This window comes from Corvus moneduloides, chromosome 19 (assembly GCF_009650955.1).
Source record: "Corvus moneduloides isolate bCorMon1 chromosome 19, bCorMon1.pri, whole genome shotgun sequence".
Taxonomy (NCBI): domain Eukaryota; kingdom Metazoa; phylum Chordata; class Aves; order Passeriformes; family Corvidae; genus Corvus; species Corvus moneduloides.
Window position 1 is genome coordinate 9431987 of NC_045494.1, and position 22709 is coordinate 9454695.

At 41.9% G+C, this 22709-nt stretch overlaps 1 protein-coding gene across 1 annotated transcript in view; it reads left to right on the forward strand.

Moving 5' to 3' along the window:
• The window catches only part of TBCD (tubulin folding cofactor D), a 115421-nt gene that overhangs the window by 46335 nt on the left and 46377 nt on the right, over nt 1-22709 (forward strand). Inside the window, exons 15-20 of the mRNA XM_032128567.1 lie at nt 2627-2783; nt 11213-11270; nt 15664-15693; nt 19054-19139; nt 21472-21552; nt 22292-22365. Coding sequence (XP_031984458.1) covers nt 2627-2783; nt 11213-11270; nt 15664-15693; nt 19054-19139; nt 21472-21552; nt 22292-22365 — 486 coding nt within the window. The remainder of the gene's footprint in view (nt 1-2626; nt 2784-11212; nt 11271-15663; nt 15694-19053; nt 19140-21471; nt 21553-22291; nt 22366-22709) is intronic.

Genomic DNA, 22709 nt, shown 5'->3' on the forward strand with positions numbered 1-22709 from the left:
TATTGCACTAAATAAAAAAAATTACTATATGGAGTTAAAGTGACAAAAGGCTCTGGATGGCACAGGTTATAGTCGAGGTTGGTGTAAAGTATGTTTTTAAAGGACTAGTAGAAGGGATCTTTCATTTAAATACATGGAATCTTTCAGTATCCAATGTCTTCCACAAGCTCCTTCACCAGACTTTTATTGTCTCTCACCTGCCCTGAGCACCCAACTGTGTAAGATCTGTGTTTAAAAAGCAAAATATCTGTGCAACCTGTTTCCAGCACGACGAAAAAAAAACCAACCCAACCCTGTTGTTTGTAACGCCAGAAGTTGTTTCTTTATTTTCCAAGGCTTGAACACAGGGCTGTGCTGCAACTGCAGTGACACTCTTGGGCATGGCAGGGTGGGGTGAAGCAGGTGCTTATTGATACCTTCAGGCTACAGGTAAAGGTGACTGTGTTTTCTTGAGCATTCACAGGCCTGCACAGGTGGATTTTGTTTAAATAATCAGCTTGAGAGTGGACACTATTTATCCTCTGGTTTTGCTGGCACACTTTTTAAACAACTGAAGATCTGTGAAGTAAAGATGTGAAGAGCTGCAAACTGGAGATCTGTAAAGAAATGGAAACTTGTAAAATTAAAGCTAAACTTTTAAAGTTAAAGCTGTAAAGTTAAGGAACAGTTCAGATCTTCTCCTTGCTGCAACTTCCAGCCTCGTACTTTTCAATAAAAAAGGCATGTTCATAATTTCAAAAATCAAAGAATTTTGTCTCCGTCCTACCAAACTTAAATAAGTTTCTTCTGGAGGATTTTTGTTCTAAAGTTTTTGGATTTTTAAATCTGTGATTTTTTTGGCTAAAGTGACTTTAGGTTAAGGTTTGACGCAGTGTTGGAGGAACTCTAGAGCAAGAAATTAAGTTAAACCAGGAATTTTGGGTAGTGTTTCTTCTGGGTTTTTATAACTCTTAAATACCAACGAGAACCTGCTTTTTTGAACATGCAAACACTTGTCAGGAGCAGTTTTTATTCAGCATTTCCCATAGCCCATGGTTCACCAGTAGATACTCAACCAGTGATAGCACAAAACTTTACCAGATGATGCCTAGATCAGTATTTCTCTTGTTCTTGTGTTTCTAATGACTCGTGCTGCACACCTCACCTTGTTTCCCGTGTTTGTCCCACCTTCCCAATGCCCACTGTTGGTCCCTTCCTTTCCTGTGTCTCCACACTTTGCAGTCACACAGAGCAGTGCTGTGAGTCCCAGATGTAGGAAAAAGACGCCAGAGAGGTGTGAGAGCTCGAGCTGCCCTGGCCAGCAGCCCCTGGAGCATCACCACTGTCCCTGACCCTGACACACTGGGTGCCTTTTGGTGGCGTGCCCAGCATTTGGGACATTAAACTGCAAAACCACCTTTTTTCTTTCATGGAGACAATCCAAATGTGAGGAGCTGCTGGAGGATCCTCCTTCCCCCTTTCCCTCACTGCACAGAGGTGGGAGTGCACTCACAGCTGTCGGAAGGAGCTGGAGTGATCACCTGCACTGAGGGGAATGTGATGCAGCTTTGCAAAATTGCCTTTGGCGCCTGCTTGAGTGTTCCTGTAGAACCAGCAAATTCCATTTTTCTCATCAGTTGATGCGGCAGTTTTCAAAACAAGCTAGGCAGCATTTTTAAATACTTTCATTGCAGTTTCTTTAGGAACTGGGAAATGTCCAAAAATACAGCAGGCAGGGATGGATCGTTGTTCCAGAATAGGAATTGCGCTGTTTCCCATGTAGTGTTTATGCTTCTGTTAGCCAGATCTCATCCATCCCTGTATCTGCTGCTTAATTTTCTTTAGCAGCTTAAAATGAATTTAAGCAGCCTTTTAACACTTCACTTCTCCAGTCACGGTGTCTATCTTTTTGTTTAAAGCACAGTGATGAACAGCACATGGAAGTTTTAATTATTTTGTGATTATATCCACTCAAGGATATCCAGGCACAGATTGCTAATAAAATACAGCTCAGTGATCCCATTTCTTTTTAATGGGATCACCTTGGGACAAGTATTTTCTAAGGAAAAAAGATGCATTTGATAAATTTGATACAAGAAAAAAAAAAAACAAGAGAGAAATTGTGGGGTTTTTTTTAGAGGCTGTTGTTTCTGCAGACATTATTCATCTAATAAAGTTGTGCCATCTAGAGAGAGATGTATTCAGATTTGCTGTCTGGATGTGCAGATACCAAATGAAGGCCCTCTGGGGAGCCCTGCATTCATATTTCTTAAACTGTGGCAATGTGTTACTAGCACGGTGTAAAAAAATTATCCTTTCAGGTTTTAGAAGCTCTGTTATCTGTAGAGAAATGTTATTGACTCCTGCATGTAGTGACAGGACAAGGGAGAATGGATTTTAACTAAAAGAGTGTAGGTTTAGGTCAGACATCAGGAAGAAGTTCTTCCCTGTGAGGCTGGTGAGACCCTGGCACAGGTTGCCCAGAGAAGCTGTGCCTGCCCCATCCCTGGAAGTGTCCAAGGCCAGGGCCAGAATGAGGATTTGAGCAACCTGGTCTGGAAGGTGTCCCTGCCCATGGCAAGGGGGTGGAACGAGATGGTCTTGAAGGTGCTAATTGTTGCTGTTGTGGATGTTTCTGCTGTAACAGTGGTTCCTGTCATGCTGAAGGCGCTGACGTACGATGAGAAGAGGGGGGCGTGCAGCGTGGGCTCCAACGTCAGGGACGCGGCGTGTTACGTGTGCTGGGCCTTCGCTCGCGCCTACGAGCCCGCCGAGCTCATCCCCTTCATCAACCCCATCTCAAGGTGAGCTGTGCCAGTAGGAAACTGATATACACTGACAGGTCGTTTTCCTAAATCTGTTACAACTTAACGTGTGTGCTAACAGGTATGCTGAAAAATAAAGAATTGCATGTGAGTGGGATGGCGGTGACATAAAGATATCTAAGTGTTTCTGTATCAGGTGCGATGATTTCATTTCCCTCTGTTCATCTGTAATAAGAAAACCAAAGGAAAATCCATAGAAATTCACTGTAAGTGGGATAAGAGAAATCAGTGGAGGCTTTAGCAGACTGTTATCTTTTGTCTGCTTGATCCACCTTCTCTGTGGGGAGCTCAGTGACACCAACTCAGGGAGTTTAAGAAGATTTGGAACCTTAGTTCAGTAGAGGTAGAAATAACAAACTGAGGAGTTGTTTTATGGAGTCATAAAGAGCTGGAAGTACTAGGAGAAAACTTAAGGAAGAGGTTGTTTCTTACTTTTTTCAGGTGGGTCTTGTTCTTAACCATCCAAGATTTCTGGGACTTTGTCAGATGGGTGTTGTGCAAAGAATAAAATATATTTTTATTGACCAGCTTACAGCTTGCAAATTGAGCAGGTTAAGTCTGAAAGAATAAAGTACACTTCAGCTCTACTTCCATACAAACTATAATTTTCCTTTTGAAGTGCTCCAATTCAAAGATTATTTTGAATAAAAAAATAAAACCATTTCAGTTTCTGAAATGGGTCAGAACTTTATGTGGCGATACTGAATTCTTAGTAACGCAGCACTTTTGAATAGTGGGGGTTTTATTATTCCTAAGAAGATGTTTGAGTTAAAATTAACAAATACATGAGAGAACTTTTCCTCTTTTGATACCTTGTGGTTTTATAGAGCAAAGCAGAGTCCAGGATCTCACTTAGCAGTGAATGGAAGTGCCTGGTGTAGATCTTTTTCAATCTGTGGTTTCTGTTTCAAAAGACTTTCAAAAGTAAAATCTTTAAGAAATTTCCAAATCTGTGGTACTGCAACAGTGGACCAGAAGTTGCTGCAACTTTTCACTTAATACTGTCAATATCATTGCAGATACAAACTGGTTTTACCTTTTTTCTTTCATCTTGTGTTTTCCTTCCTCCGTGGCTGTGGGATTCTCTCTTTATTGTTTGGTCTTTTTGTTGGCCACACGCTGGCTGACATTTCGAGGTGTCTTAATGGGTGACTTGCACTGCAAACACACAGGTGGCTTCTAACAGTTTCTTGGCACACTTTTAGTACAACCATTGATAGCAGCAACTCAGGCAATTTATCTCCATCGGAAGGGTTTTGATCAGTGGTCACTTAGTATTTTCTTTTTCAAAAAAAATAAAAAGAAGTTTGGACTATACAGTGATCTGTGGCCCTGGATATCTGCCTTAATTTTTAGGGACTTCCTTGCTTCTTGATTGCTGACAGAACTGTTTCAAGCTCATCCAAAAAGCCTAGTTTGCTAACACTGGGCTACCTACTGAGCTCAGCAGGTTCCCAAAGAATGTATGACTGTTTCTTTCTTCTTTAGAAACAGTAGTTAAAGTTCTTTGACACAATCTGTAAATTAATCTATTTTTATTCCTTGACCACAGTGTCCTGGCTGGTCTCTGCTGTTTTTCACCCCTGTAGCTTCACTTTTCAGTGCTGGTCCTTCAATGCAGGATCATCCAACAGGTCTCTGTCCAGTGGTACTTGCTCCTGCCGTTTTTTGAGACCTTGATAAAACCTTCCTTTCTAAGAACCTGCTGTTCAACTTCTTAAGGCCAAACACCATTTTTCTTCCATTTTTAACACAGTGAGCAGACAAATTCTGAGACATCTTAGCCTTGTTTCTCTCATGAAGCTGTTTCATGGTGTTTTGATGATGTTTCATCTCCATTGGCATGGATAGTAAAGGAGAAGAGTCTGGTAACTCTAAGCTGTGCTAGAATGTGATGCCATCCACTGTTTCAGAATAACTTTTGGAAAGAGAATGTGGAGCTCCAGAATAGCCCTGCTTCACTTTGGCATGCTAGCAACAGTGACATTTGCCACAGTAAGGGCATATTCAATTCACTTCTAGCTGAGTTCATGGTAAATTATTTGTAGTATGAAATTCTTACCTGAGGGTACCTAAAGATGTACTTGCACAGTGAAATAATGCCGTGAGTACAATCTTGTATTCCTGTTTTTAATCTAACCAGCACTAATGGTAGCACTGAAGGCATGCTGACACCTGTGACCAGACTGGTAACAAATGGCCCTGGCAGGCTGGTAGCAGCTCTGCAGAGTTACATTTATGTTCTCACTGCCAGAAAATCTTCAATCTTGGTATGGCCAGACTCATCCTGAAGTCTGGTTCAAATCTGGTGTTTTTTCTAGATTTGGTCAGCAGCTTGGTGAAAATAAAACCTCTGCTTCCATCCTCTGAGTTAAAAAAGTTTAAAGGTTTCTTTTAAGGTCAGGCAAGCTTGTTGCTTGTGAAAAACCCACTTGTGAGTGTTCAAGCCTTCTCTTGATCAGAATTCTGATCTGATCTGTTTGTCAGAACTTTTCTCCTGCTCGTGATGCTTTGAGCAATATATTTCATAAATCATTTACTCCTTTCACCCTGCCATACTGCAGTGTTGTTCTCCATAGGCTTGAGGCAGGCTTACCCTTGTGATTTTTCAGGGTTTGTGATATTTTGTTTTACGGTCACAAAGCCATTGGTGGGACCTCTGAAACAGGTGCTTAGAACAGCAGGTTGTGTTTCTGAAGAAGTTCATGTCCTTTAGCTACCAGCCTCTTCTGGAAACAAATTCTTTTCAGGAAAGTGTCAAGTGACAATAATTGAGATCCCTCTGCCTGTGGTAGCAATACCAATGAGTGCTGTGGCTGTGCCACCTCTGACAACTTCAGTTGTTGGGAATAAATTGGTGGGATGTAGAGAAACACGGGGTGGAAGCTGAAAATTGCTAATGAACAGCTGTAAGGTGTTGTGGTTTGTAGTATCTTAGTTTTCCAACAAAGCTGCAAGCTATTTTAGCAAGTACTAATGCTATATAAGGCTTTACTTAAAAATCTTTGTAGTTATAGTGGCCATTCCTTTTCTAAATCAACTCTTGAAGGTAGAATTGCCACTCCAAAGAAAAATGGTGAAAACAAAAATTCAAATAAAGTATGACACACAGTTTCACCTATTGTGTCAGCAAGCCGATAATTACATATGGCTTTTTTTTAAATCTAGCCTTAGGTGTGTCACTGTTTTACTTAAGGAAGAGTCATACTTCTAGCCACAAGCAAATTGTTGCTACCCTTAAAAAATGCAGCACTCAGCATCTTGAAACAAAGTGCATAATATCCATTGTGAGCTGAATTACACAGCAAAAACATCTGCCTGGATAAGGATACACACTGTTACAGAAAAATAGTAAACACCTTCCAAAACGGTAGTGAGTGATTGCAGTCCTGAACTGCTGGCTTCACTTAGTGCTGGGAATTGCACAAGGTTTATCCTGCACTCAGTGTTTAGCTGCTGGAGGCACATGGGACCCACTTAGGTACCCAAATACATGAACTGGGTCCTGCCCTACATCCCCTTAACAGCAGTTAAGGTGTTAAAGCAGAGGGTGATTTGTGGGGGATTCTTTTTTCCTTTTCTTGTATCATTATGTAATTGAAAGATGTGTTTTCAGCACATAAGGAACGTAAATATTTCACTTTGGACCAGTGAAAAATCACTTTAAACTGCATAAAGTCAGATTTTTTTTTAGTAAAATTTTTGACAGTGTTTTGAAATAAATCCTTCTCTCCATCATTCACTGTCAGCTGATTCTTCCCTGTTTTCTTATGAATGTTCTGTTCAGTGATGGAATTGGCAGAATATTGAAGTTGCAAACAGATTGCTGTAGATCCTAGATCAGCCCTTCTCCTTCCTGACCTTGCCACTCTTCTAAAAAAACAAAAAGAAAGCAAAAATATGGAGAACACTTATTGGAAATACATGTCCAAGAGTATTTCTAATAGTACTTGCTTGTATTTTTCCATGTCAGTTTTTTTTCCCTTTCCATATTTCAACAAGATACACTTGCTCACATCTGCTTAATGGTTTGCTTAAGTCTAGTTAAACTGGTTTCTAAAACTTTGCCTCATCTATTCAAACTGCAGGACCACAAAAAGAAAATTCTTGGCAGTGTAGATGAAACTTCACTTCTTTTGCAGGACAGTGTTGCTCTTTTTTGAGATGCACTCACTGAAGTTGCTGTTCAAGCATATCATTATAAAAGCACTACTTGACTGAGCTTTGTTTCTCTCCCAGTCTCTACATGCAGCCTCTCTTTTTAAGCTTACCTATGAGGAAAGTGAAACAGAATTTAATGACTTGGAAATGCAGGTAATTTGATTCCTGCCCCCTTAGGTGTGGAAGTTGCTGTCTGTGAAGTGGCAGGTGCACAGCAAGCAGCTGAACTGTTTTGTTTAAAACCTAAACAAAAAATAAAAAGGAAAACATACTTGCACTCTGTAATACAATTAGAGTGATTAAATGGTTGCTGGCTATCTGAACCGCATGGAGCTGTGCAGGGTGCAGGTTCCTTTGCCTGTTGTGGCTGGTGTAGGGTGTCAGGAGCTGGGATCTGTTGGGAGCTGGGATCTGTCTCTGTGCAGCAGAGCACGGGCACACGCCGTGGGTGCAGCGCGCGAGGGCGGGCGGCCTTGGCTTCCCCGGGGTGCTGCCTGGCTTTGGGAGGGGGGAACAGGCAGGTGTGGCTCAGGATGGATGATGGAGCTTGCTCCAGGGCAGGATTGTCCTGCAGAACTGGGGAAATCTGAAGCATTGCTTTGAGCTATGTCTTGTACCATGATGAAATACGGAGAATGGCTTTCTGCTGTCATGTACCTGCAGAGGAGAGCAGGGTGCTGAAGGCACTTGGGTGAAGTGACCTCCTGCAGGGGCATCTCAGACCTCCTTTTTTCTTTCTTTTTTTTTGTTAATAGCAGGATTTGTCACTCCTGTTCTAAGTATTTTTCTTGTTGCTCTTTTCCACATGTGTATTTCTTAGACTTTCATCGTTGTACTTCAAAGTTTTGGATTGGAATAACCCACTGAACAGTGTAGGAGGGTGGGTGGCCAGCAGGAAGTGTGAGAGCTCTGTGTGAGCTGGGTTAGAGGGACTGCAGAAGCAGGCAGTGTGGAAATGGGAATGGTCACAGCATTTCCCCTTCTCCTTAGACCTTCTCCTAAATAAAAGGAGGAATTAAATCTGAGACAGTCATCTGCAGTGTGGCTGGAGCAGGCCCTTCTGCTTGCTCCTGCAGTGGTGTAACACAGCTCCATGGGATAAAGTTAATAGGGGAACTGCTCTGGTCTCAAAAGTGAAAAAACCCCCTGAGTCTAGATGTGTTTTCATCACCCAGCTTGCTGTGTAGCCCTCCCAGCTGGGCACTGGCACAACTGGAGAGGTGCAGAAGGGGCTGTTTGCAGCAGCAGTGCACGACAGACCTGAGTCTGACTCTGGTCCCACCTCCTTTTGTTAACTTGCTTGGATTGTTCAAACCCACTTTGCTTGTGGTGGTTATTGTGCCTTTCCCTTTCCTAATGTACAGCAGGGAGGAGAGTTTACCATTCTGTCCTGTTACCACTTAGACTTCACCCTTTTTTAGGGCACAGGAAGGAAATTTTGGGTTTGTACCAAATAGGTAAGAGGTTTGAGAGTTTATTTTTCTCATCCCACAGCTTCAGGGTGGCACACTGGAACTGATGCTAGCAGCTTCCCAGGGGTTAGCAGTAGGATCAGCTTCTTGCTGCTTGTGGCTAGTGGAGACTGGAAGTGCCTGCTCCAGGTGGTAAAGGGAATTCAGGTTTATTGCCTGGTACACCTGGTCCTTGTAAGTTGAGGGTAATTGGTGTTTGTGCTGTTTCTGTGTTCTGATGTCTCTCACCTGGCCTGCCTCTGCTCTCTGGTGATTTCTACCTTGTCAGGGAAGGGAATGAGATCCAGGTGGGCTGGGGAAGTGCCCACTGCCATACTGAATCCTTCTGACTTTCCCCTGAAGTCGGCTAGGTGAGTCCCTGGAGGAGCAAAGAAGGGAAAATGGAGAAAGGGAGAATCATTAGTTGACTGATAAAATTGCAACTTACTTTTAAAGTCTGTTTGTGTTTATTGTGCACTTAACTGCTGTCATGCATACAGGCTCCATATCCCTCAAGGAGCCAAGAAGGGTGATCCATAGAGACTGGAGGGTGCAACAAGGAGCCAGGAAAGGTGTTCTGTAGGGGCTGGAGGGTGCAAAGCCCATCCTCTGGTCTGCCTGGCAGCAGGCAGGTGTGGTGCACTTGACAAGTCAAGACACGATCCTTTGAGTAGCTTAAAAAAAAAATCCAACTTGGTTTGACATAAACAGTTTCTTTATGTTAGGAAATCCTGGTACAGTATCACATAAACTCCCACGACAAAGCAGACAGGTGAAGACACCTTAGATGTGTTTCACCCTCGGCACGCTGCCTTCTGCACTCAGCCTGGCTTTGTGGAGGATGTGCCTGCACTTCCAAGTGGGAATTAGCCTGAAAGGAGTATTTGTGCTGTTTGATAAGTTAGAATACCTCATTAAAAGGATTAACATAAAATAGTGGCTGCAGTATGATTTAGGAATATAACGGGGCAATGATAGAATTCTTGGGGTTTTTATTTTGCTTAACACAGTGTTTGGTTGCAGCACTGAGTGACTCAGGTGGTATCACAGACAATATGTTGCTTTGCTGGCTTTACTTACACAGCTTTGTCTTAAGGTAACAGAGGAATGAGAAAGAAATGGGGAAGTATAATGTGATTATAAGATGAGCTTTTGTTTGATGCAGTGAGGGCAGCACTCGATTCTGAGCTTCTTGGTGTGATGAGGGGTGTTTTTGTGGGTGGGGGTTTTCTTTCCCCTCTTTGGAAAAGACCAGTATTGAAATACTGCATAACTGACAAATTACTGTTCTAGCTTACAGTCTGTACAATTAGAAATGCAGGCAGAAATTTGCTTCTTTCTGGTTTCAAGGATCATTTTCATCCCATTCCTTTAGTCTCGAAAGTTCTCTAATTAAAACAGTTATGGGAGCTGGTCATATCATTAAAACTATATACTTCTTAAGAGTCCTTTTGAAATAATTTCTAAGTCTCTCTGTGTGCCAGAGAATTAGCAAGCACAGTATGAAGAGTGTGTATCTGACCCAGCAGTTTTTCAGCAGTGAGCCATGTGTGCTGCTTCCTGATGGAATGCTTCCTGAATGTTTGCTCTTCCAGGCACTGTTGTTTCTGTGACCTCCTCTTTCCTCTTGTCTTTGTGGCACAGAGGGGTATTGCTCCTGCAAGTAGCAATAAGAAAGCATTAACTGTCTTTAGAACACTTTATTGGGGTTTGTTTTCATTTCATTCTGGCTTTCTGTCTCCTGTTTTCCCTAATGGAGATAAACTGAAATTACAGAGGCCAAGCTGGCTGTGCATTTCAGGGAATTGGAACAACGCAGTATTCATCACTGTAGGGAACTGATAGCCACTACCCAGGGAAGTTTGATATTATCAGTGTAATTAATATCCTTATGCTGAAGCAAAGCTATCTTGAATTTACTGTTCAGCCAGTATTTATTTCCGGTTTTGCCTGGAGTCAATAAATCATGTAATGAAGAGTTTCAGGGTTTGAAAGGAATAATTTTCTGCTTAAATGATTCTCCTGAAGTGATGTTTATTTGTTGCTGAAGTTAATTGAATGCTGGAGGTGGATTTCTAAAGCTGCAGACTGCATGTCCTGGGATATATTCTCTCTCCTGTGTTGTGTAGCACATCTTTGAACAGCAGTTCTTTTGAGGCAGAAGAATTACCCTGTGCAGGTCACCAGACTTCATGCATGAAGAAATTGTTTCGTATAATTGTCCTTCTGTCTCGACAGGTCACCCTAAAAAACTGCTTGGCAGTTTATCTTGCAGGTTACTTTCTATCAGGATTTGCATATTGTTTGATTTTTGTGCCTTACAGGATGTGACTGTTCTTGTGGAGATAACTGCAGGTTTCCATTGCTTAACTTTGTGTTGTGTTTAAGCCTTACACAAGACTTGCTGTGCTTTTGGCTATTGAGAAACTGTATTTCCAAGTTTTAATTTAAAATTGCACTGTCTGAGTCTCGCATTAGAGATGATTGTTATGCCCAGGTTTTAAACCCCTGCTCTGTTTAAAACAGAAAACCTTTCTGTGCAGTAAATGTATTTGTGTATTCCATAAATTCTTTTGACGCAGTGGGGTGGCTGTTGTGCTGTGGGAAGTCCACAGAGAAACAAGGAAGTACAAGGTTACTTCAACTGAGATTTTAGTTCAGGCTTGTATTTCTAAATAATAAGCTGCTTAGAGGACGTGCTGCCTGTTCTGCTTAGAAGGCTAAATGTTGAAATGATGGCATTGCACATTTCTTTTCATATATTTGGTACTAATGCCCAGTGTTTTATTTCCTCAGTGCATTGGTTATTGCTGCAGTATTTGATCGTGATGTTAATTGCAGAAGAGCTGCTTCTGTAAGTTACCACATTCCAGCTTCCATGACTCTGTTACTTTTTGTTTGTTTTCATTTAATAATTTGTAGACTTAACTACATTGAGCTACAGTAGAGAAGCAAAATATTAAGTTGGGAGCAAAAAAAGTGTTCTTTAAAATCCTTAGAAGTATCATGTGAATTTAGATGTTAACTTATATAATCCACAGATGCACATCTTGATTTATGGCCACAGTTAACAGACTGCTGTATTGCTGTCATGATGATCAAGATAAAGTATCTAAGGAAGAGTTATTTAGCATTTTGTAGTCACAAGATCACAGACAAAAGGGTCCTACATAATACACAGATATTGGCTCTTTTGCAAGGCTCCAAGCTGGTGAGTTTTGTGAGGTTACACTTTTCTAGTTGTGCATCAGCTGTTACCCTTTAATCGTGGCAAGCTGAAAATTTCTAGAATAAGCTCTCTCCTTCAAACATATTTTCAGTTGTTGTATAAAACTCTTTCCATAGGACTGGGAATTTTTAAAAGAAAGTGACAAATCCATTAGGCAGGTGCTCTTGTGTAGTGAATAGAACTGACACCAAAGTATATTCTGTGGGAACTTTTTTTAGAAAATATTTCTGTTGTTGAGAGTTGAGAGCAGTATTCTTAAGAGAAGGGAAATGATGGAGAATTACAGATTTCTATAGTTAGAGAATTTGAGAAGAAGAAAGAATGGACATCTTATCTATGAGAATGTAAGTCTGTGTGTTGTAGATACTGAACTTGCTTTCTTTAAAAAAAGAAGTGTGAATTGTATCTTTCAACAGATAAACCAAATTTTCTTATGCAAATGTAAAAAACTCCACCCTGTAACTGTATGAACTCGAACCAGGACCAAAGAGTGTCTGCCAAAGAACCAGATGTCTCTGTTCCTGACAATAAATGCCACTGTGAATGTGTTAAAAAAAAAAACCAAAACAAAACAGCCTTTGCAATATGCACATTACCAAGTCAGTCTGATTTTTTTGACTGAAATTTTGAAAGCTGATGTGTTTATAACATCAGAGGGGTTTCTCAGGGATACCTGGATAGCATCCTTACTTTTTGTAGCCACACCTCTGCTGGTGAGTTGAAGCTGCTGAATGAAGCTGCAGTGTAATTGCTGGGGAAGTGAGTCAGTGCTTGAGCAATCCCACCACGGCTCCTGGGTCTGGAGGTGCTCGGACCAACGCAAGCCAAGGTGCTGCAGGTTGCTGAGTAGTGCCAGGACATATTCTTCTCATACTGTGCAACTAATGAGTATCAGCCATGCTACTGCCCCCAAACTTCAACTCCTACATTTTAGAAACTGTAGAATTTGTTCTTCTTGGCTAGTTTAAGTCCCTTTATTCAAATCAATTCCTAAGAGGAATTTGCTTTCCTGAGAGCTGCACAAAACATTAGGGAGCAGAGGTGGTGGACAGTGAATTATTTATGTGATCCCTAGGAACTGTCCTCAGAATCAGGGTTTATATATACATAGAGGAGAAATCTTTATAACACAATTGCCACTACAGGTGTGCTGGTTACCTTTGGTACCTTGATTTAATTGTCCTCTGTGATCATCAGTGTGTTTCTTAACTACACTTAAACATAAACTGATAGTTGTACCATGAACTGTGTGCTAAACCAGCGCTGTTGACTAAAGCTGTGAGCTTAGTGCAGCATGTGTATCTGTATTTCTGATGAGTACAAAACCCAGCACATTCCTCCTCCCTTTCCTCTTCTGCTGTAGCCCAGGCTCTTGAGCTGTCTGCAAGTCAGCTACCTCCAGTCTCACTAATTTTTTCACTAGTGCTTTCTAATTCTGAGCTGGTCAAAATTTGGAATAGCTGTTTGATGGATAGTTAGGAAATTACTAAAGCCTTTTCTCTTATTTTAGAAAGGCAAAGAAATATTTTGTGTTTACCAGCCATTACTACAATTTTGAAGAAAAATACCTGGGAGTGCTAAATATTTCCAATCATTACTACAGTTAAACACATATTTAAATAAACAACATGTTTTACTAGGTTTTCTATCTATTACAATATGCAGTATATTATAATGCAGAGCACCAATAAAATAAAATGGTGAATAGAGACATTTTGAACCCTGAGGTTAGAGAGAATAGAACAAGACTCTGCTTTTGAAGCTCCATGAGCATTCTGGGCTGGCTTGTGCAACTCTTTCATGAATAATCAGTATAAGGAATAATCAGATGAATAAGTGATGTTGAATTGGACTCCATTCAGCTCTGACATCTCAAAGAGAGGTGGTTTTTTTTTTCTCTGGGTTGGATGATGGTGTTTAAACTATCTTGTTTTAAACAAAATATTTTTAGAGAACGTTGTCATATTTTTTCAGTTTTTGTGGGAAAGAAGAGCATTCAGGTTGCCAGACTAGTTGGTCACCTTGGTTCTGATCTCATGGAATCTTTAAATTAGTATCTTTGTATCCAGTTTTTCCATCTCCAGAAGGGGATTGTATAAAAAATGAACAATTATTCTCACAAAACACTTGAAGTATTTGGTATCTTTTAGGAATTTCAGGGCTTTACAGATTTTGTATCATTTAGGCACTTGTCTGAGCAGCACATTTTTAAATGACATTGTAATGCAGTGATTGTATGAAATCCCTTGGATATGATCGAGAATGGCATCCTCACTGAAATGTGCCTGTGCTGAGTAAAAAAGGGTCTCAATAGCATAAAATATAGAATCATAGAATTACCTAAGTGGGAAAAGACCTTTAAGATCATCAAGTCCGACTGTTAACCCAGCACTGTCCAGTCTGCCACTAAACCCATCAAACTGTGATTCTGGATACACCCAAATTACCAGAAAATACGTTCTTCATCCCAAATATACCTTTTTTATGGAATGGGCTAGAAGATTATCACCGAATTGCCTTCTTTTCACTAAAGGGGAGCTCAGCTGCACAAATAGCTGGCTGCAGCTTAATGAGCTCTGATTGATCTCCAGAGGGTGCATAGCATAAAATAACAGCCTATGCCATCAGTAACGCATTGAGGGTCTCAGTAGCATCAAACAAGACCTCAAGCTGATGTGGAAGCAGAAAGAAACGAATGCTGCAGAGTGACAGGCACCGATGTCCTGGCTGGGAGCGAGGTGAGGAGGGGAAAAGGCCCGTGTCAGCAGCTGGGCTGCAGCAGCCAGCAGAGAGCAGCCCGAGGGCACCGCTGCAGCCCCAGCTCCTGCTCCCGAGCCCGCTGGATGTGCTGCCCGGGGCACCGCTGGCAGCGGGTGGGCTCCCAGCCTGTGCTCTGTGTCCTGTGCTGCCAGCAGGAGCTGGATCTGCCCAGGCAGGTCTGCAGGGGCTGCAGGCAGCAGCCTGAACAGGCAGCAGCACCTCGGGAACGCTCCGGGAGGCTCCGGCTCCATCCCGGCTGGCGTCAGCCCTTGCTCCACCTGTAGAGTATGATCCTTGGGGAGCCAGCTGAACCTGTTGTGTTCACAGGTGGATTACCACAGGGGTACTGTATGGAGGGAATACAGAAGCTCTGTCTGTCCAAATTCTTGTGGCTTTTCAGTAAACATTAGGAACTTCCCCCCTGTCCATTAAATATCAGTTAACAAGTGTCGTCCATCACTGCAAAGCTGTGTGTGCAGAGAGAGTGACAGTTCCTTGGAGGAGTGTCCAGATAACGATGATCTCCCCTCTCTGAAAAGAGTTAAAATTTACAGAAGCTTTTATTAGTACTTAGGATTGTATGTCCTTTAGAGGGATAGAAATAATGGGCTTTTTTGCAAGAGAGAAAAAATTCAAATAGGGAATTAAGTAGGTTTTCTTCTGTATGCCATACAGGTAGATTAACTTTATGGTTGTTTTCATTGCATTTTTGCAAGATCTTGAGTATATTTAGTGCAAAATACAAGAGATATACATGAATATTGTCTTCAAATTTTCAAAGTCCAGTGTTTCAGCATGCTTTCAGACACATGCCCTGCAGATAAGTATTGCAGTCTTGGTGTTTTTTTTGCCCGAAGTTTTCATTGACAAAGAATTAAACTTTGCCCACTCTTAGCAAATGATGTTGAAGTCAGACAAGAGTGAGTTGCCTCAGTTGCTGTTGTCTACATCATGCTGTTTTTTCCATCCCAGGGCCAAGCCTTGTGTCACTACTCCCAAGCACTTGTGTGGGTGTGACGAGTTTAATAAAGCTGCATTCTTAAACTGCTGCCGTGCAACGTACGGCTTCAGGAGCAGCAGAACGTGGAGATGCAGAAACAGAAAAGCCCTGCGGGCTTGTTCTACTGACAAAGTTTACTTTATTTAAAACAGAAAAGCCATGGGTCATTTATATTGTTGTGTGTTTTGAATTCATCATCTGGTGTTTATCAAAAAGCAAACCTGACTCGTTTTGGTGTGTTTGTTCTCTGTTCCTCAGGCTGCCTTCCAGGAGAATGTTGGGAGACAGGTATGGTGACTTCCCTGCATCTTCATTCATTTGTGCCTTGGAGGTTACTGTAAGCATGGAGTGCCTAAAATCAAAATTAAACACTGCGGCTTTGGAAAAATTGAGTAAAAGAATGTCACAAAATAATTGTTTTCATTTTTCAATTCATATGAGCAGCAAGTTCTTGTGGAATATTTTTCTGAGGTGTGAGCTTTATTTTAGTATTCCAGTTTGGGAACAAAATGAGCTTACTGGTAATTGTCAGTTCTTCTGAAAAACAAAACCAGCATTTGGGCTGATCGTTGTATACCCTGGAAATTACAGTGCTTTTAAAGCAGGAAAAAGGGCAGTTTTTTGGTTGGGTGGTTTTTTTTTTTTTTTCATTGACTATCTAGTTTTCAATAGAAGCAGAACAACTGAAGTGGGCTGTGCAATCATTGCTGCAGTTGGTACCACAGTAAATAAGGCTTAGGAGTCTTCAACTCAATTTTTGGGCTCGTCTGTTGTATCATCTAGATATCTTGAGAAATCTGCTACTTTTGGAGGTACCCAAGTCCTTTGGTAAAAAGTATTGTGGTAGGTTCCTGTGTAACTTAGCAACATTTAAGTAGTTAAAATCCTCAAGACAGCTTTGATTTGCAAGCTTGGAGGAGAAGCAAATAGGGCAAAGCCTTGGATTTAGTGATTTCTCACCAGGAATTAATAAAGCTGAGTGTATAACTAAGAGAGAGGAAGTGTGGGGGGGAATGGTTCAGTTAGCATATTCTGTGACAGAGCAGGGCATGTGAGCATGGTTAAAGCACTGTTGTTATCAATAAGCTGCTCTTTAAGGGATCTTTGTTAAAATGCTGTCACCTGGCAGCATTCTTGAAAATCTCTGTGTTCTGAACCAGAATATTATTCCTTTAGAACTCCAGCTGTTAAGCAATCCATTCATATTCAGTGTGTGTTTCTAGATAGAAGTAGGTTAACAGCAGAGAAAGGGTGCAAGAACACTTAGGAGAAAGAGGTTAGGGATTTTTGGTGACCTGACCCAGCTGGGTCTGTGATAAACAGAAGCCAGGGTGACTCTTCCCTGGGTCTGCAGTTCCTGCCCTGGAGAGGTTGGGCATCACACAGCAGCTCAGTCTGATTCCACTGTGTGAGGTGCTGAATGAAGCAAATAACACCTTACCCTGACTTAGCTCCAGGTGAGAGAGGATGCTGCAGGTTTAGAAGTGCTTCCATGTAGCAAAAATTCTGTGTTTTTTAAATTTCTTAGTCAGAGGAGTACAGCCCATGTTAGTTTACAGCCAGAAAGGTTCCTTACAGACTCTGCTTTGACCCACAAATGTGTGAGTTGAACACATGATGATTTCAGCCTCTGTGTTGGCACACCAGCAGTGAAACAGTGAGTTTCCATGGCATGGAGGAACTGTCAGGCTCCAGTTGATTCCTGCAGAAGGTCAGAAGTTTTACTTGCTGAACCATTCCTTGGTGCCTAGGAAAATGGTTACTTAATGAGTGGATCCACCTTCTGGAGTTCTCTCCCTGGATGCAGTGTGTTGAAAGAGACACCCTTTCTCTGAATTGGAAGGAGCTAAAACATATCTCCACCCGAGGTAATAATGCTGTTACTAAATAGGTGGAGAAAAAGGTTGCCCTCACTTGTTTCCTGGTTCCTGCCCTGCTTCAGCTTTCCAATTCCACATGTCCCGAATCCTGAACTTGTTTTTGGCCACAGAAGAAGCCATCGTAAGAATGCCCCTTACACTGTGTGTAAATGGAAGCCCTGAAAGATCTGAAGAATTTTTCTGAGCATAAGTCATGAGAAATGCACTTACTTCTAATAACACCAACTTTTATATTGGAGAAGTTTGAGGTGTTCTGAGAGAATAGAAGCTGTTGGCTGTTCCTGTGAAGCCTGACTCTCCCACTGGCCATGACCTCTGTGTTCCTGAACTCAGGAGTTCTGCTGTCTCACTGACAGGCTTGGTGGCACCGTGACTTTGTGAGATGGCATCGAACTGGCACACTCACAGCTGGGGAACAAATAGCAAGGTCCAGCTGGCAGCTAGAATTCAAATTGTTTGGCTGAGATTTTCTTGATGTAGTGTGCATCTTTATAATCTTCCATTGTATGTCTTGCTCTTTGGCTTTAAATCACGCTGAGGTGTTTCTCATGTACCTCTTTGCCCCTAATCAGAGTTTGTGAGGCTTTTGGACAGAGCATTCATTTTACCTTCAAGTTATCAGGGCTTGCAGGCCATCCCTTGGATAAGCCATAAGTACTCTGTCTCTGCTTGGTCCAGTCAGATTTCAGGCTTTGTTTTCTTGGAGCACTGGAATTCTGCTTCCCAGAGCAAGACCTCGGCAGCAGCTGGCAGCTCCCACTGCTTCCAGGATAAGCTGCTTTAGTGATTCAGGCTCAGATGGAGAGATACTCCCCACGAGTTTTGCATGGCTGGATCCTAATGTGGAAGGGATGAGCGAGCTGTAAACAAACCTGCATCACATCCCAAACCTGTACTTCTGGGGAGTCTCATTGTTTTAATACCCTCTGAGTGTCCCTTTTGGAAGTGAGTGGAGTGTCTGTCATCTGGCTCTTTTCCATTTGTTCTTCATTGTGCCTCATGGATGCTGTGCTGCCTCTGCTGTTCCAAAGCAGCCTTGCCCTGTGATGCTCTGTTAAACCAGGCAGAGCCAATAAAATTCTCAATATCTGAATTGGATTGCTTACATATAGAAATGCAGATTTCTAAGTGGAAATCTCATATTTAGAAAGATGATTTGTCTTCTAGAAACAGACTGGTTTAAGCAGTGATGGCAGAAGTGGGATCCTTCAGTACAATTCAGAGTTTCAGGCTTTGCTGGGAACCAGTGTTCATTTTAAAAACAAACAAACCCCGTTTTTTAGTTCATTAATGAGTCATAAAATACAAGTGTAAGTAAAAACTCCCATGTGTTCTACACGCAATGCATCTCTTGGTGCCTAAATCTCTCATTTTGTATTTCATTAAATTCACCTTGTGCCTTCACATGAACTGGAAACATGTTTATGTTTACCTAAATCCTTCTAGAGGAATAATTTTGTGGGTACATACATAGTCATGCATTCACCAAATATGTATTTTGGTATGACTGGGAGGTGGGAAGGGAGCAATTGCATAGGTTACTGCCTGCTGCCATTTTCTTGGGCTGTTTATCATTGACCCACAAGCAAAGTGAGGTATTTTGCTGTTTATATATTCAATATCCTTTATGTCTCTACTACAAGTGATTTTACTATAAATTAAATTGTATTTTTTCAGTGCATGGGAGAGTAGCAGGAGATGTGTTTTCAATCATGTTGCCTATTTGGAATGTATTTTACATTTCAAAATAATAATACTTTGTTTGTAGGGCACTTTCCCCCATGGCATCGACATTCTCACTGCAGCTGATTATTTTGCTGTTGGTAACAGAGTTAACTGTTACTTGACTATAAGGTAAGTTTCCAATCATTGGTTTTCCTAAACATGAGGGACTTCTTGTACATAATGAAATACTTGTCTGATTGCCTCACCTTACTGAATATTGCTTAATACTGATGGTTTTAAGTAAATCAAAACCGTGTTTTTATTTTTGCACCAAACTGATTATTGTGTATGAGGCAGAGTGAAAAAGTGGCCATGATTTCCATGACTATGAGGAGGAAGCAGCCAAGAGGCCGTGTTTGCAGGTGGCACAAAACTGTCTAAGCTGGACAAGATGAAGAGAGCTGTAGTCAAAGGAGAGGCTGTTATGATGGCAGATAGACTCTGACGTGGGTGAAAAGGTCAAGTCATACCCATTTTAGAAAACCAGTTTGCCCAAGTTGTTGAATTTGTGGTCTGTGCATAGACCTTCAACTGGAGTGTTTGTGTGGAAAACAGCTGGAAAGCTGGCCACAGTGTGCAGCAATGTTTGAAAAACCAAACTGATCTCTGCAAAGAGCAAATGGGAAATACCCAGACTGGAGTGGTGTGGTTATAAACAAGGGGCTTGTCCTGGAATAGAGTGTCAGCTCTGGACACACAGGTGCTGAAGTCAGGGGAGTTTGGAGCCAAACTGGGGGCAGTGGGTGGCCAGAAGGAACAGAATATTGCACTTCCTTGAGAGGAAATGACGAAGAGCAAGGGCTGGTTCTGGCTTGAGTTGGCTCAGACAGAGTCTGGCCTCGAGTCCAGCCTCTGTCCAGAACCAAGGCAGGGAGATCAGCACAGCAGCACCCACAGAGGGTGATTCAGCCTTGTTTGAGACAGGGCAGGAAATCGCCCCATGAGGCGGCTCAGGAGCCCAGCAGGTCAGAGAGGCTGGAGCAGATGGTGTCCTTGGGGAACAGAAACAGCAGACAGGTACATGATGGTTCATGCTCCACTGCCAACTTTGTGACTTCCACTGAGATTTTTCAAGATAATTTGTACTGGAATCCTCTGTCTTTGCCTCGACTATTTTTTAAATTAATCTGTCCACCTCCTCATTGTCCCTTTTGTGCAGAATCATTTCAGTCTGTTCATACCTTCACCTTTAACCGACTGTCAGTCCTTCTGGGGTCCCCACCCTCCTCCCACTGCCTTCCCCAGAGCTCCCACCTACGGGAGATGGGGAAATGCAGGAGCCTGGTATTTCCATGCTGCTCGAGATCCATGTGTATGGCATCCATGTGATTATGGAACCCTAGTTTTTTGTACTAAGAAAATTGAAAGCATTCAAAAGTGACAAAGCACTTTTTATTTTCTCTCTTGTATAATTCTGGCTTGGACACTGATTATGTTCTTCTGACCAACAAGTTGAATCAACTGTCAAATCCCCCTCAGGGCTCAGTAGAGGGTGCTTCTGTGCCCAGTCTTGGCTCAAGTGACCAAGGTCTGGGCTGTGGATTTAAGGATTCCTGCTCTGATGAATTCCATAGGTATCAGGATGAGAACATGTGGCAGTATTTGGGTTTTCTCTTTGTTTGCTTCTGATTGCACACAGGTGTTTTAATGGAGCACTCTTGTAGCTGCAAAGTTAATCACTCATGTGAAAAGGTGAAATTAAGGTAATCCATGTGTCCCTTTGTGCCCTTTTGACACAAACATGTCCTGCTGACTGTTGGGCTTCCCCAGGTGATTTAACACTCATCAGATGTACTGAAAAAACATTTCACTTCACTTGTGTTGACCTTGGCTTTCCATAGTTGATGCTTCTGAAGATTGGAAGGCAAACGTGGCTGTGAGTTAGGTAACTGCAGGCTCCTTAGGTAATTAGTGCTGGTGTTCCCTTCCATCTCACGCCTGAACCTTGCAGCTTTCACAGCTTTTGTCACAGTTCACTTTTTGTGTGTTTGATTTTTATAAAGGACAAATTGAAAACCCATTTTCCATTTTGGACCATTGTATTTATGAAGATGTAGCACATTTCTGTAACTTAGTTTTCCTCTGTCTCCTAGTTGGTATCAGTGATGAGTTTCTCCAATCTGAAATAATTATTCAAGTTAATATAGACATCTAGATTTTCTGGAATGTAACAGTGGGATTGAATGTCAAGCTTGTTGTAGGTATAGCAGCTTTTAGAAACAATCTGAAAGTTTTACAGAAGTGATTTTAAGTTTTTTTCAAAAATTCAAAGTATTTCCCATTCTATCATTCAGTTGCATCTCATTTAGGAGAAGGCACATTTAATTAATTTTTTGGTTGGTTTAAAACCAGAGAATTTAAATCTTTGGAGCAGGTTGTGCTAAAATGCACTCAGATATTGATTCTGTGCTCTCTCTGGACTATATTTCCAATCTATATCTGCTTTTCTTTTCTTTTTCAGTGTGTATATTGCTGGCTTTCCTGAGTATACACAGCCAATGATTGATCATTTAGTTAACATGAAGATTAACCACTGGGATAGGTGAGTTCATAAAATCTAATTATTAATATCCAAGAATTGACTGTTCTGCATATTGTGCTTTTGTAGATTATTTTTGTAAATTTTACTCACACCTGGGTTTGCAGTAGCATTTGACTGAAGGAGGCTGGGCAAGCAGTAGGTGATACCATCTGTACCTCCCAAGCAGATTGTCACTTAAAGGGATTAATGAATTTTGTCTTTTGGCCATGACCTCAATCTGTTAATAGATTAATAAAACCCATTTATATGGCATATAGTGTGTGTGAGGGGTAAACACTGTCACCATACAATTATCCTAATTAAAGTAGATTTCACACATAGAGATGGTGCTTACTCACATTCAGTGTTCGTGAAGATTGAAATGTGTACATATCACACAAGGGAGATTCTATCAGTGCTGATCATAGTTTGCATCATGAGAAATAATCACAGTTTACTGCACTGTCCCTGCCAGTGCACAGAACAAGCCCTCAGGTTCCACCAGCCCCACTGGTGTTTTTCCTTGTCTCTTTGAGCTCTTTTCACTTCACTGGAAGCTGGCTGCAGGCTGGCTGCGTGGATGCTCTTTGGTTTTGTTGGCTTTTTCACAGGGGGGAGCATAGGACGGACAGAGAATACTGTAATTTGGAATCTTGCCGGGGCTTTGCTTGGGGGTAGGAGTCCCTTCCTCACGTTATTGTTTTAGCACATTGATTCTCCTGAATTGCTAACCCTCAGAAATGCTTTCTTACATCTGCAGTGTTATTCGAGAACTTTCAACCAAAGCTCTGCATAACATCACTCCCCGGGCCCCTGAGTACATGGCAAATGTGGGTAGGTACCAGCTGAGCTCTGCTCAGCCAGGCCAAGCTTAGGCAGAACAAACCTACAAAGATCTAAACATGCGCCGTGAGTTACTGAAAAGTAAGATTTCCTCTGCCACTTGGTACAGTGTAGCGACCCTGATGGCTTTATCCGTTTGCGTGTTTTATGCAAACATTATAAATTATTGTCAGGGTGGTTTTTATCTGGGGTGTGGGCTTCAGTTACCTGGCTGCACTGGACTCTGCTGGTTCTGAGGTGAATAAATGGGTGCAGTTGTGTGGGAACAACTCCAGCAGCTACCCCTCAAATTCCCAGCTCTTGCCGAGAAGGCTTTGATGTTGTAAAGGGTGGGG